The following is a 16451-nucleotide window of genomic DNA, read 5'->3' as shown; positions in this document are numbered from 1 at the left end:
CTCACAATTGAAAAATTTAACCACATGAAAAAAAGGGGTTGAGCAAGGTGCTTTAAAAGGGAATGCAAATTTTAATTCAAATTCTTTCTTACTAATTTGTAATAAGTAAAATATTATCTAATGTAAACATTTAAAATTTCAATTGCAGAACCTAATAATGTTCAGCTTTTATCAGTGCCAGATCCATGTTCAGATATTTTTTTTGTCGACAATACAATCATCGGTAAGTATGAAATAAATATATTTGCTGTTCTGCTATTTGTTATGCCTCGCTTAATGCCACAGTCACAACAGATCGTACGATTTTTTTTGTCGTGGAAGACCTATAAATTAGTTATCGTGCAAAATGTCAAACAAATATTTCGAGTGGTGACATCAGCTACGACATGTCTACGATGGTTTCACGATGTGTATACGACAGAGATAAGGTTTTGTCGGAAGTCGGTCGTACAACGGTCGTACGACAATCGTGGGTTGGTTGGGGCTATTTTTCAGGTTCGCATGTCATTGACTGTGCGTATTACCACCATGTCATGCCACTGTCGCACAACAGTCGTGGGTCACTTGCGCGTTTGACTCCGAACTACATGTATATAAAGAAGGCCCGAGTTATTGCGTTCAATTTTCCATAGTAACGGGGGACGGGGAGGAGTCTATGGCCAATAATATTGGTGTTGTTTCCAAAAAAACAAAGAAAACTGTGGTTAACAATTAGAAAGGCAGAGAATAATACCCCTGACGAAACAGTGTTATCAACACCGCCCTACCAAAATAAATTTCAGAGGAGGAGGTGTTAAAAATTGAAGCCTCGATGGAGACCTAACATTCATTCCCGTCGAGTTGTATGTTTCTATGAAAATTTGTTGCACGACGATTGTACCACTGTAGTACGACAGACGCTTAATGTTGTTCGAGCATCGTACAAAATTTTGTATTCGTGAGACAATCGTGCAACTGTATTACGAGTGTCTTGCGACAGTCGTGAAATAGTCGTACGACAGTCGTACGATTGTTTTATAAAAATGCTGTAAATGTTGGTACATACGACAATGTGTGTATTTTACGACGTCCACAGTCGCACGACTGTGGAAAGACAATCTCACGACAGCAAAAAGACAGTGACACGACAAAAAAATCGTAGAGCAAAAAAGGTGCATGTTCAATTTTCGTCCCACGACACACGACAACGCCACGATGCTCAAAATATCGTGCGACTGTCGTGCGATTGTAGTCATACTATCACAGATGACCCCCGATTTGACCAAATGTCATGTCGTGGCGCTGTATAGATGTGTCGTCGGCTCGTTGTCACCAGGGCTTAAAGATTGAATTCTAATTTTTGTTGAGCTATTTTTAATCTATTCTGTTAAGGCAAGGAGATAGGAATGCAATGCATGATTTTGGAAGTTTATGTTCTTTTGCAGATTTATCTTTTTTTTTCTATTTTCATTTATATTCAAACCGGATATGTGCACTAACGATTTTGCTAGTGAAGATCCGAAAAACGGAGGCATATCAGTAGACAGTGTTGTGTTACGTGTCATGACCCAGCAAGATGGGTGTACATGTGAAGTTAGTTTACAAAATCATTTTAATACATATACTGTTTACATGAGAATTTATGAGTTATTGAGAAGTGCAGCTCCAGAGAGGGAGGCATGTGGACTTGCCATTGACGTAGACTACACCAGTCCAAAAAATATTCCTGAGAATAAGGATACAATTGAATGCACAAAAGGAATTGATACACGCTCTGTTTCACTTTCACCAAATGGAGTTCAACATCTACGATCCAGAATTATCGGTGGAGTTTTCTCCAGAGGATACTGTCTTCAAATATATCGACGTAAGTATTTGGAAATGTTAATGCTTCATATCGTAAGTAGGTGCATGTGAAATAGATAGACATTGAAATTAAAAAATAATGTAAATTAAATGTTAGATATGAATGACACACATATTTGTTTTGTTGAAATCAGCATACTCATAAAAATAATCGTTTTTCAAAAATAATGTAGAATTTTACCGACTTGTCATTTAAGCATTAATGTAGGAACAGAAGCAAATTAATCTAATTATCGAAGATACAAGCAAAGTCGATTCATACAAATTACAGGAATAGAAAACTTAACACGAAACTTAACACGAATCTATAATTTTTTTTTACTATGAACCATGAAAGAATCATTGCTATCATAAAACTCTGGCCATAGGTCGGATTTAATCGAATTTAGAAATTAAAATGTATGATGAATCTTCTTCATATAAAAACAAAATTTAATAATATTCACTGGTTTTCAGAACACTGGCGAAATCATTAGAATAAAAATAAAGCGCAGCCATCCTTATATATAAACAAAGCTTATGAGGATTGGAACATATATCTGCCAATTGTGATTTCATAACTGTCAATCAACTTGTGATGACGTCAATAAATAATGTAAAGGGATGAATTGCATCCATAATTTAAACTCGTTATTGTAACCTTGAACACACAAACATGAAAATCATGACAGGTAATGCAAGTGATGGAATACCGCTTCAACTTAGAGATATACACTCCATATATAGGCGCTGCTGGAATGTTCTTTAGAAATAGACAGTTATAATTGGATAGCTGAAATCATAGACTAGTATTTGTTGTGGTAAAATTCTGTTTTCAATCGACCCGCATTGATCATATATAAATCTTAGTCCAGATTCGTTACAGACTAATATATGACTGCTGCATTATTTACATCGAGTGGACAGATGCATTCAACAAAGTCACCAACCTATAAAATTATTTAGTGAGAGGACATCACCTTTTGAAGTTAAAGGATAATGCTTACTTCTATTAATTCCTTTTCAGAACCTGCTAATACAGTTTGTCTCATATAAATTATGAATCATTTCCCTATTTCCATTCTCAATTTTAGTAAGGTGAGCACTTCTGTATCCCATACAAAAAGCATAACCAGAACATGAATGAAGGAAATAAAAGACTTTCAGACAATGTTTAAAGCTGGAAAGAAATAAAATGCACGCTTCTACAGGAAACGTTCTAGTGTATCCTTAATTTCTGGTATTTAGCTGATCAAGTTAAAAAAAAAACCGCAGACATCCCTACTAAATAAAAGTTACATAAACTGTCATCATATGTGATCTTAACAACAGAAATTCTTTGTTTGCAATAATTATTTTAATTTTTGTCAAGCATCCTAATATCAAAATTTAATGACAAATCGTTCTGTGTATGTCACATTATAACAGAACTAAGATATCAACAGTTTTCAGAACATACAACCGGCGATAAGATAGGCATACAAATGAATTGCAGTCTACCTTATATGCAAACCACGCAACAGGACAAGACTGATTCAAGTAATATACAAACAACTCAACAAATGACCGATGTTGCTATTCACGACAGTGCTGTATCGGGTAAGGCTTAATCTGTTTACAAACCTTCTTGAAATTATCATAATGTACAATATTCTGAAGGTTTAAAGTGGAATCTTACTTTCCTAAATAGTATAATTTAACACTCATTGTTCATATAATGGATTTTGATGGGACTTTCAAACAAGTTAAAGAATTAGCTAGCTATAAAGCAAGGTTCGGTCCAACTTTTTCTACCTAAGAGCATATTTGTGACAAGTTAGGAAGGTGACAGTTGTAATTCATTCGTTTGATTGTCTGAGCTCTTGCTTTTGCCATTTAGTTAGGGACTAACCATTTTTGATTTTTCATAATAGGTTACTGTTTTATTTTTTACACAGCAGAGCACTTCTACACTTTTAAAAAATGTGATACAAATCTATTGTTTTTAGTTAATAACTTCAATTTTTATCATTTATATCTTGTAGATAATGGAAATGTAAGGACAGTGATTATTATTGTTGCTGTTATTGGTTGGTGTTTGACTGCACTATTTGCCATTACAACAGTATGTCTGTACAGAAGGTACATGTATAAACACAATAAAATGTTTAATATATAGTTAATGAAACATAACACATAAACAGGTCACAATAATTGCTGATAACGCCGCTCATTACAATCACACAGACAATAAACTCCCAATTCTCAAAACAAGTTCTACCAATCTTTGTTTTTTGCTTTTTATATTAATAGTATCTATCTGTAAGGTTTTTAAATATCACATCATGTGTAGGTCTTTTCGTCATTCTAACAACCCATTTGCTATCAATGTTACACGTTTGGTGATTTATAACGATCACTTCATAATTGCGTCAATACCTTTTATAAAACAAAATTCGGTTATGAAATTAAGTTTTGTTTCCCTTTTTCAGAATATACAAACAACGGTCAAGCGATTCTGGTGAACCAAATGGTAATGCACAATATCAGGACTTACATGTAACAAGACTATCATCATGTTACAGTTCACTAAACGCATCATCAATTCATTCAGAACAAGATGAACACATGTGAATTACATGTCGGTCCAAGAATTTCTAATTCATATCGAAAACAATTTCTTAATGTCTTCATAGGAAATATGATTTGTTAAACCATTCTACAAGAGACTGGCTTGTGCCATAATCAGTACATTATTCTGATTGTAGCCAACAATACTGCGCATTGGAATGCACACAATAAACGCTTGATCAAACTTAACTCTTTTAACATAAAACAATTATTGTACAGAAATTTTACAAATACATAATCATTTGATGTTAAGGTCTATTCATTTACTTTATTATCCTTTATGAGGGCCTGGGCATGGTATTGGGAGCATAGCGAGAGGATGCGGGAGAAGGAAGGAAGGGTTGGGAGAAAGGAGAAAAGGGGCGGGAAAAAGAGAGAAGGGACAGGCGAAAAAAGAAAAGGGGATAAAAAAGGAAACAAAAATGTCTATATTTAAATTGAGCAAAAAACAATTATTTAATAAATGAGTTAATCAAAAGATTTAAGAAAGTGCTAATAAAAAATAAGATAACAAGAAAGATTTGGTGGCAGAATGATTTGTTTAGAACGTATGTAATATATGTCTTCGCAGTTTTGGTTGCTTGGTTCCAACTATTTCATATAAAATTATCAGCTTTAAACATCTTTTTGTGTAGGCATCTTTGTTAGTGTTTGTGTTTGTTCTTATTATTAAACCAATTCGTTTTATATTTGTCCGTGATGCATGTTTACACAGTTGCGGCTGCAAGATCAATATGTGATCACGTTTACCTATCATATGCATCTCTATATAGATTGTTTACCTATATTTGCAAGTATAATGGTATCAAAAACAACTTTCATATGAGGTTTATCTAGATATGAAACATTTTTTGCCTAATGTCGTCTTGAGAAGATGCGTCTTTCAAGTCAAGAAATATATATTTGACGGTCCTTCATTTTGCCGAGTGATGTAGCCAAACGTATTAGTTTGTCGGGATTTTATGACTTCTGAGATTTGAAAATTTTCATGATTCTGTCATTGGAATTCAGAGTTGTTGTATGAGTCTTTTGTATTTATTAAAGCAAGACATATTCACATTTAGGCGTAATTGGCAACTTTCTTTATCTCTTGAGTAAAAAAATGAAAATTTATTGTCGAGGATCGTATACTGTAGATGAAGAAACGTTGCAAAATACACTCATTTACAAACTGGTATTTGAATAATTTATGTTTGAAGTTTTATGAAACTGCAATGAACTATAGTTACAAGAATAAATGCATGGAATATGTTCAAATAAATTAATTTGTGCTCGTGTAACTGCTATTTTATTGTGCGCACAAATTCCAAAGAACATGTTTATTAAATAATATGCGAAAAAAGATTGCATATGCACTTTCAATCAGTTTGGTAAACGCATGAAATTCTGATTGAAATAACACAGAAAGATGATGTCAAAGTAACACCACCATCACAAAAAAGAACATTAACAATAAAGGACGGAAAATTGTTCGTGTTGTCGTAAATTTAAGTGTAGAGTTACTCGTGTATAACTGAAATATATAATTCTAGCAAATGACAGTTACCATCTGGTGCAAGAAAATTGGTACCGTTAATTTTATGACAAGCGCTTTAATTTGATTATTTAAAGTAGTTATTTCTTTAGGGTAAAAGTCGGCAGTATATTTAGAAAAATCTTGGTTTCAATAACGAGAAAATATCATCAAGATAACAGTAAGTGTTGCTGAATATATCAATTGAGTGCAATTTGACGTGTAATTTAAAAATTTTGTCCTAAAGTGTGATTCATTATAATACAAGGACCAGAAGGGGCGCAATTGTTTGTAGGTGTAATACATACAACCTTTCGGTAAACTGTGTTGTCGACAAGTACATAGATATTATCAAGGAGAAAATTAACACCTTCACTAATACCTAGCATATGATAACTATAAGTGCATATATTGAAACGCGTGCCATGGTATGTACATTTGTTGTGTTCTTTTAAACGGGTTCTTAGAAGGTTTGTCCTAAAATGTTAACATAAAAGAAAGATAGTTAAACTACAACGAAAGTGATATAGATTAAGATGATGATATAATTAGTTTTAAAACAGATGCTTATTCACTTTTGTATGAAAATTGGACACTGCAACAACCCTGTGCACCAACAGGAGTATGACGATATGTATTAATACGGCACATGAACTGAAGGACTAGCCGGAGCACTTAGTTTCACTCCTATTGTTCTGTGAACTTTGTTATACTCAATGTTTCCTCGTAGTGGTCGTTTTTTCGTCGTTTTTATTTTGTTTCGATTGTTGTTTTTACAATTTTTTGTGTACCAATTCTAATCCCTACAAACACAAAATAAATGGGATTTCTTTACTGCAAGTATTTAAGATATGTTAATAAACTACATATTTCGGATTTCTCTGTTTTTCTCTCGCTTTGAACAAAACATGAAGTGAAGTACGATGCATCATTGGTCATCGTTTGAAAGCCGAAAGATAGAGAATATGATTCACAGCTAAGAAAAAGTATTTGTCAATAGAAAGCGCACATACCCTTTTTTTTAACTTTATGAACAGGGACAAGATTCAAATATGTCTTTGATTAGTTTGGTCTACCCAAGACTCGACAAAGCCATACATTGAAAGTTATTTATCTAGCATAATTTACGTACCATTAAGGGTAACCGCAGTGTATGGGATTATATTTTCATTTATTTAAGAAAAAAGGTACCAATTATTTTTTTTATCTTTTTCAATTTTCTTTTGCATTTAATGGGTTATCATTTTTACAATCACGGTCTGGTATTTCAATTGTATTCATTAAATGGCGATCCATCTTCATTGTTGTCTAAAGATAATATTGAAGACTAACCCAAAATATGCTTTAGATATATTATTAGATGAAGTAAAGTATGGTTGACATCGTTTCAATTTAAGTCCATTTAAATGTAATAACATGTGTAGGAAATACTTTATGTTCATACATTCATAGTAGGTATATTAAATTTCAATGATCGATAAAGAAAATTATTTGAAGGAATACACATATACGCTTTAATTTGTAAGGACATTATTGTTGTAACGACAATTTGAACAATAACAACTTCCGTAAATTAAAATGCATACACATACTTGACATGATTTGTTGTAAACACATACATGGAGAACATATCGTTTCGGATTTTAAGGATTTGTATATATGTGTACGCTATAGGTAAATAGAAATTACATTTTTGTTTTATTAATATAATGAGAATTTTGATTCTTAAAAGGTTCAGTAAGCGTTTTGTTATATAGGGCAATAACAGAGAGGCAATGGATACCAGAGGAACAGTCAAACTCATAGATCGAAAATAATCTGAAAACGCCATGGCTAAAAATAGAAAAAGACAAACAGATATAAAATAATATACACGAAACAACATAGAAAACTAAAGACTGAGCAACACGAACCACACAAATACTTGGGATAATCTTGTAGCGTTTAAAATTAATTTCCATTCAAATACATGCATGAAATGTGCACATATTTCAACTCACGACAAGGTGTATAAGTAGTTAAAAACTCTAATAAGTTAACGATATTAAGACATATAATTGTCATCATGCTCAAGTAATGTAATTGCAAAGTCGAAAAAATGCCGGTAAATACCTGGATATATACTGACCAACTTTAGAAACGTAACACTACATTATTATGTTTCATTCCCATTTTCAAATAAACAATTTGTTTCAACAAATTGTGTTTTCCCTTATGAAAAGATGAGTCATCGTCAAAGGCGATGACCACCAGCTTTAATCAATTTCAAAATGATTTCCGGAGAGGTCAACCAGTTCTGTTGATTATGTTTAGAATCTGGTTGTGATGTTGCCTATGTCCTATCTATTTAAATGTGGTTTGGCAACTCTGCAGTTCAAACTTTGGTCTTCGAATGTTTTTGCAGTCGATTTTTTTTAGCATTTCAGTGTATTGGAAACATGTTTTGCATGACTCAGTCCGACATGGCGTGCGACGATTTGATTAGCCGTTGCGCTTTGCGGCCGTAAACATACATGTGTCTTGCAAATGAATTTGCGTAATCCAATTCCATTATTATGGCGTTGTCACTTGTAAATTGAGTTTATGACGTGAAATTTGTCTGGGTTTAGTACTTTCACTTTGCCTGCCTTTCGATATCCTTATGGGCTGATTATGTCTAATGATTCAGACTTTCGTTGCTCAGCCTCTGCAATATGGAGATGCAACAGGAATATATTACCTTAGCTGTATTTGGCACAACTTTTTTGGAATATTGGGTTCTCAAGGCTCTACAACATTTGTACCTGTTTGTCATAATAACTTTTTTGATCCGAGCGTCATTGACGAGTCATGTGAAGACGAAACGCGCGTCTGGCGTTAACAACTATAATCCTGGTACCTTTGATAACTATTTAAATCACTAGGTCGATGCCAATGCTCGTGGACGTTTTGTGACCGAGGGTATCAAAAGCCCAGTAGTCAGACTTCGGTGTTGAAATTAATTTCAATTATATAGTCATTTTAATAAATTTCCTGTTGACAAAACTTTAAATTTTTCGAAAGAAAACTAAGGAGTATCTTGATCTTATTCCAGGAATAGAATACCTAAGCTGTATTTCGCACAACTTTAATGGAATATTTGGTCCTCAATGCTCTTCAACTTTGTACTTGTTTGGCTTTATAACTATTTTATTCTGAGCGTCACTGATGAGTCTGGTGTAGACGAAACATGCGTGTGGCGTATACATTTATAATCCTGGTACCTTTGATAACTATTGAACGGGGTTATTGGTTAAAAGAGTTGTTCAACGAATTTTATTAGGAACACAGATGATATGAAGACAAACCATGATTTGGGTAAAAAATCAACACACTGTGTGTTGCCTTCTTAAGTCTGTCAGTATAATATGTTTATTAAGCATATATTCACAAGCAGTCTATTGTTGTCTATATATTTCAAAACGAGTCATAAAACTACAAATCAAAACTTTAAGAGTCATAATTAATTGATTTACCAATTAAGCAATGAATATATTTTTTATTTTGAGTTATTTTTTGTACCGTCGTATGAATGAAGAATTAAGGTTAAGGTCAACAAAAAAAATATCCAATGCTCCTTCTTTATTATAATGGTTACAGTAACATGATCATTTAGAGGTCAGAAAACCAAGATGTCTTGATATTTAATGCATTGAATCGACGTTTAAATTCCTTTTAAAACACATTATAAGGTCACATTTTGCATACCATTTTCTGTTTTTTTATATACAAAAACGGGAATGTTGCAGATCCATTATGATGCTGTTCAGGGAGAGAGACAATCAACGGACTTAGAACTGTCCGTCAATGGCACTCATCCCTAATCTACATACTCTATTGTGGCGGGTATTACACAGTATCATAGGGCTCACTCGTGTTTTCGTGAGAAATCACCTTCATTTCTGGTATCATAAGTGAGCAGTCATATCCGCAGGACACGTAATTCAGGTTGTTTGTATATAAAACAGCGGTATCTGTTATTTTGCAGAGGTTTGGGAAATATAGCTGGTCAATACTTTGAAATCAAAAGTCAAATTAAAACAGACAACTCTATGGGCAAACACGACGGCGACGCAAACATCAGCAATTTATCATGGTCATTATGAATATTTTTTTCAAAAATTTCTATGTAATACATAGAAAATTGAAAAAGTATTCATAATGAACATAAAGAATAACTACACAAAATAAACTATAATGTTGACCTACGATGGCTCAGAAGGGTAAGCAGTTCTCGCTCCAACTTTTCTTTTATGAATATATAATTTGTAATAAAAAAGAAAAAAGATAATTCCAAAAGTTAATATTTTAAATCCATTGCAGAACTTCAAATAGCTCAGCTTTTATCAGTACCAGAGCCATGTCCAGATATTACACCAAGTGCAACCATCGGTATGTGATTTAAACTTCTTTTTATGCAAAATCGTTTAATTGTATGTGCGACTTATTGAAATGCTATTAAAAAAAATGCTTTTGTCAAGGTCAATTATATATATTTTTTCTGTGAAAGATCATTTGTAATCACTTCTTTTAAAACAATCAGATATGAATACAATTCAGGAAATTCAAAGTTTTTGATTTCATTTCGATTTATGACTTCGCTATTTATTTTGATTTTTTTGCAGCAGATATGTGCTCTTCTGATTATGCGAATGAAGAACCTAGCAACGGAGGCGTCACAGTTGACAGTGTTGCATTACGTGTCATGACCCAGCAAGATGGGTGTGCATGTGAAGTAAGTTTACAAAATCAAACTAAGATTGATACTGTTTACATGAGGAACTATGATTTACGAACAAGTGCCGCTCCAGAACAGAAAGTATGTGGACTTGCTATTGACATAGACTACACCAGTCCACAGACTTTTCCAGAGAATAAGGATTCAATTGAATGTACAAAAGGAATAACTACACGCTCTGTATCACTTTCAAAAAATGGAGTTCTTAATCTCATATCTAGAACTATTGGTGGTAATTTCTCCAGAGGATACTGTATACAAATATATAGATGTAGGTATTTTGAAATGTATCGTCAAAACAAAATAACTAATTCCCAAAAAAACTCTGATAATCCCTGAAACTGTGAGCAGTTCTATGTCTTATCAAAAAAACACATCTCTGATTGATGCATTGTTTAAACTAAAATATACAAGGTTTTTGTTGTTATAGAAATATCGAAAACAACAATAATGATACAAATAATGGAGAAAATAGGAAAATATAAGATATTACAGTATAGTAGATCATCTGCAACACTTTACATTGAAATCGTCATAATTAGATATCAACTGTTTAACAAATTTAGAATTTCTGAAAAACTATGGTCTTTTTTACCTCCGGAAAAGATTACCTTACCTAATTTTGAACAAAAACTGTTAGGAATGTATGGTCCTCAATGCTCTTTAACTTCGTACTTTATTTGGATATTTCATTTTTTTCGAGTTTCATTTGTGAGTCTTTTAAAGGCAAAACCCGCGGGTGTCATAAACACAAAATTTCAATCCTGCCATCTATGATGAGTTTATCTACAACGGACATCTTTGCAAAAATACGCAACACTAACATGACTAATCACAACATTATGGTGCACATATTACTATTTAATCTTTTTCAGCTTTTTGTATTTCAGCGTCACTGGTGAGTCTGGCGACGAATACATTTTGCACTTACAAATTCCCAAAACCATAATCATACAATACAATTCAATCGGCAGTTTTTTTTAACGATGCAAGTATAGACCAAAAAAAATAAATTATCGCAAAATGTAATGCATTTATTTTTGTACATAGATGTATGCAAGCACTTCAAATAAAAACATGACATGTAAATTGATTTTCAGCACATATATCTGGCGATAGCGTTAGCATACAAATCAATTGCAGTCTTCCTAATATGCAAACTACGAAACAGGACAAGACTGTTTCAAGAAATATGCAAACAACACAACAAATGACTGACGCTGTCATTCAGGACAGGACTGCATCAGGTAAGGTTAAATGGGCTCTCCTTGAACTAGCGCTTTGGACGCAAACAATAGATCGTGCTATTTGTATTTTTACCAGTAACTGTGAGTATTGTGGTCTTTGATTTTTTGGATGTTATATGTTTGTTTGTTTGTTATTTGTTTGTTTACTATTTGTTTGTTTGTTATTTGTTTGTGTGTTATATATTTGTTTGCCATTTTGCCTTTGATCAATATGTTTAGCTGTGTCCATCTGAGTTTTACATTTTGGTCCGATATTGTACTGTTACCCGTTTGTCTTGTGGTTAAGGGGATGCTTTTGGGGCCATCAAACATTTTTTGATCAACCCAAATGTGTATGTGTCTGTCCCATATCGTAGCCTGTAATTTAGGAGATAACTGTATTGTATTTTAAGCTCCGACGGCATCAATTGGGGATTTGATGGTCGCACATTAAGTTTACTGGCGACCATGTTTAATAGATTGACACAAAAATAACTATCTTAAATAGATCTGTTAGGCGCTACAAGGTTGATTTTGTTACACAGAATATGTTTAAACATTCGGAGACATTTAAAAAATCGTATGAATCACATTTAAATCATAAAATACTATAAAGCGCGAGGTAGTAGTATTTATTCGTGAGAAATACTGACTGTTACATTTCCATGATCATGCACCAAACACTGTGAGTCGTTTTAGAGTATCTAAACAGAGTTTATCCTAAGATTTTATTAACAGCTTTCTTCAAATCATATATAAAGTAAACTAAACAAACCATACATGTAACACAAATCGAGTCTTTATGAAATTGCTTTGTCAACGTTTTTTGTAAATTTTGAAAATACTGTTATTTATTTGATAAACATGTAAATGTATTTTAAACAAGAGTGGCATGACAAAATGACTTTGTTCAATTATGTGTTGTAGATACAGATTCAATCTTGTTTATAGCCATCGGTGTAGGTTCTGTTGTTGTGGTGATCGCTTTGATTGTAGTTGTCACTATCAAAATTATCAGGTAAGAGGTGTAGAATATCATTTTAGATTTCAAATTCGTCCAGGGTACTACAGATAGACTTTAATACCATTTTTACTTGTACTGCAAAATGTATCCACAATTAAGTTTTACATTCTCGTTATCTGGTAAGTAAAATAAACAGAATTGCAATAAAAATCTAAACAAATGGAAATCTTTTTATAAATTTATTGAACGTTTCTATATATTTGAAAAATTGTTACATTATTTCTAATGTATACATCTGATTTCCAATTTACTTTTCGAGAAACACAATATGTTGAGTTATAATTTGTGAAAGGTTTATGTCGACTCGTTTGTAACATATCACATTTTGGTTCGAAATGGTAGTATGAAATTATTTTTGCCTGATTAAACCAAATATGCAATAAAAATATACCTTCATGTGCTACGTTTTGAGTTAAATGAGGTCGACATTTTGTATATTTGGTCAAAATTCGGATTTGTGGCCGTATTTTCTCTTTCTAAATAAATCCAGAACTTTTTTGTTATAAAAGATAAACACAAATTGTTTTTTAATAAATAATTTGTAATTGCTGTATTTTATAAGTATCCTAAAAAAATATGTATTTATTTATTCAGAAATAACTCATATTTATCAAAAGGTCATGAATTGAGAAAAAAACGTAATTCTATGCTGTATATTTTTCAAAATTAAAAAAAATCACTTTTGACAGTTTTATAAAATTTGGTCCACATAATCTCCCTGTAAAATGAAACAAAATGTCGTTTTCAAAAATAGGGGTCCATTCACGCGTTTTCAAATGAAATCAGTTTGAATGATAAAAATCAGTCGAAAAATGCATCTTTTCCCGTTATGTCATAGTTTGACGTCGCGAACAAAAATTTTACGTTAGAAACGTCATTACCTTCCCTGTAACTGTATCGTATGCCCTTAATGAACTACTCGAGACTTTGAACATGTACAGTTTAAACAGCAGAGCCTTTACATACAATAAAGGCTCAACCGGGTTATAATTTAATATTTATATAAACTTTAGAATATGTTTGATATACATCGATGAGACAGCAACATGACGACACAATACACAAATGACATTTAAAGTCATACAAGCTGAGAAGAAATATAGTAGACTATACATTGATTTGTAAATGAGCATCAAATTTCTCAATGACAATCGTTGATTCTTCACTGGGACATCATCACATGGTGGCTAAACTAATTTCTTAGACTATCTCCCTTTCAATCTTTTTAAAATATGTTTATCTAATATGTGGATGTAATTTGCATATAATATTTGTTTTATAAATCATTGCAGGCAATGAACACATTCTTAATGTCGTAAAATTATTATATTTGTTTATCTTATGTTTTTCTCCAATTTTTGTAGGCGAAAAGGCAATAGAAACAAGGATGGTATTGAAGTTCAACCTGATATAGATAGCAATGACGATGATTCTGACGGATTAAAATATAATTGTCTATACAATGCATCTGAACAACAAGACATCATAGAAGGGGATTATCATACAGTTGACCTAAAATTAAAACAAAATAGAACTAGGATACATAACTTAGGTACTGACTACAGTACAGTCGATGGAAACTATAGCTCTGTTGATATGGTTAATATGCCTGCAAAGGATGGTTCAAAATCCGACAAAAGAACTATGTCATCATCCACCATAAAACAAAGATCAGAAACACCACGAATTGAAGAACAAACGAGTAATAATTTAAAACATATGACTGCTGGAAGTAATGCAGAGTATGCTGTTGTGGACAAAAGCGACAAAAGTGACATAATGGACCAGAACATAAAACACGTTAGTGCTCCAAATGATATCAATGTCGAGTATGCTGTTGTTGATAAATCAAAAGCATAAATAATTAATAACTAGTCTTTTCATACTCTGGAAGCCTTTACACTCCATACATTATACTGACGTTTGTTGTTACATATCAATACAGACTTGTAAGTTTAACAATCAATATTGAGTCTCTTATACATGTACATTCTACACTGATATGATATCAGTTGAGCAATTAAACTTTGATCTTATTTGGCTTTATAACTTACCTTTATCATAGCATCAGAGATTAGTCTTTTGAAGACGACAAGTGCGTCTGGCGTATTCAATTATAAGCCTGCTACCTTCCACTTTGAAAAATAAAAAAAAACTAAATATTCATTAAATTCGATTGGTAAGGTTACTTATTTTCATCACTTAGAATTCATCATCCATTATCGTTACAAAAACAATCTCCTTTGAAACTACTGTGGCAATTGGTATTAAACCTAACCACAATTATCCTTGAAGTATCTAGTCTATTGATTATATCTATGTCTGTCAACCAAAACGGCCGATATAGCTTAAAATAAAACTTGAGGGTAAAATGCACAATTTGTCTAATATCTGGCTAATTTAATAGATAGAGATAATTTGACATTTTGATTTTTCAGTATTGTCTCATTCTATGCTACATTGATGAATCTTTTTAAAGCCGAAATTGTCAACAAGACAAGATCGTTAAATTATTTTAATGGACTTATTATCAAAAGTGATCAAAAAGACTATTTTATTTTGTTCTAATATAAATTAGAACCGTTATTTTCCCTGTTTAAATGGTTTTTGTATTAATTTTGTATGGTTTTTTTTTAAACGACCATCTAGCACTTCATAGCTTAACTATTTACATCACTGGGTCGGTGCCACCGCTGATTGACGTTTCGTCCCCGGGGGTTTCACCAGCTCAGTAGTCAGCACTTCGGCGTTGATATGAATATCATTTATATGGTCATTTTTATAAATTTTCTGTTTACCAAACTTTACATTTTTCGAAAACTAAGTATTTTCTAATCCCAGGAATAAATTACCTTAACCGTATTTGGCAACAACTTTTTTTTGGCATTTTGGACCCTCATTGCTCTTCAACTTTGTACTTGTTTCACTTTAAAACTATTTTTATTTGAGCGTCACTGATGAGTCTTATGTTAACGAAACGCACGTCTGTCGTATTAAATTATAATCCTGGTACCTTGTATGACTATTAATACATTACGTTTAACCTTTTGAGTTTTGCTTTTCCATAAGAATTGAAATATGATTTTTTTTTAAATTTATCAATATATTCTTTTTCTATGTGGGAAACAGATGCTAAAAAGTAATATTGGATAGAATCAGTGATTTGATAACTGTTATTTTTCCCAACAATGTTAGATTTCTTTTCTCCCAGTTTTTAATTATCTTCTCAGACTTTTCTGATTGTTTTTCAGCATTGAGTTTTTGACAAACATTTTTATTACAACCAAAATAATCTCCTAACCATTTTACTGGTTTGTTTGTAAAGTTGATGTTTTCATATTTTTCGTTACAATGTTTGTGTTTTCCTAACAATATGCCTTCTGTTTTTGATTTGTTAAATTTAGGCCCTGATAATGTTTAATTACCTGAACCCTTTTACTCCATTTTACTGTTGAAATTTAAAACACAAGATGGAGTATTTAATCAATTCAAAAATTA

The 16451-nt window shown here is 32.3% G+C and overlaps 1 protein-coding gene and 1 long non-coding RNA gene across 2 annotated transcripts; both read left to right on the top strand.

Annotated features, from left to right (window-relative positions):
- Positions 1-1467: 1467 nt before the first annotated feature.
- LOC134686480 (uncharacterized) lies at positions 1468-4686 on the top strand. Its single transcript, XM_063546146.1, has 4 exons — positions 1468-1846; positions 3277-3423; positions 3849-3945; positions 4296-4686. The coding sequence occupies exons 1-4, from the start codon at positions 1468-1470 to the stop codon at positions 4435-4437; spliced, it is 765 nt and encodes a 254-aa protein (XP_063402216.1). The 3' UTR covers positions 4438-4686.
- Positions 4687-12174: 7488 nt separating this feature from the next.
- Positions 12175-14989, top strand: LOC134686479 (uncharacterized). Its single transcript, XR_010101616.1, has 2 exons — positions 12175-12947; positions 14318-14989. It is a non-coding gene; the product is annotated as an uncharacterized LOC134686479 (long non-coding RNA).
- The last annotated feature ends 1462 nt before the right edge of the window (positions 14990-16451 follow it).

This window comes from Mytilus trossulus, chromosome 10 (genome assembly GCF_036588685.1).
Source record: "Mytilus trossulus isolate FHL-02 chromosome 10, PNRI_Mtr1.1.1.hap1, whole genome shotgun sequence".
Taxonomy (NCBI): domain Eukaryota; kingdom Metazoa; phylum Mollusca; class Bivalvia; order Mytilida; family Mytilidae; genus Mytilus; species Mytilus trossulus.
Note: the sequence above shows the minus strand (reverse complement) of the source record. Positions and strands in the feature narration are given on the sequence as shown.

Excerpts from the sequence above, each read along its gene's own strand:
- LOC134686480 (XM_063546146.1), top strand. The coding sequence starts at position 1,468 with ATGTGCACTAACGATTTTGCTAGTGAAGATCCGAAAAACGGAGGCATA. Across the intron at positions 3,424-3,848 it reads TCACGACAGTGCTGTATCGG|ATAATGGAAATGTAAGGACA; the intron begins GTAAGGCTTAAT and ends TATATCTTGTAG. Across the intron at positions 3,946-4,295 it reads ACAGTATGTCTGTACAGAAG|AATATACAAACAACGGTCAA; the intron begins GTACATGTATAA and ends TCCCTTTTTCAG.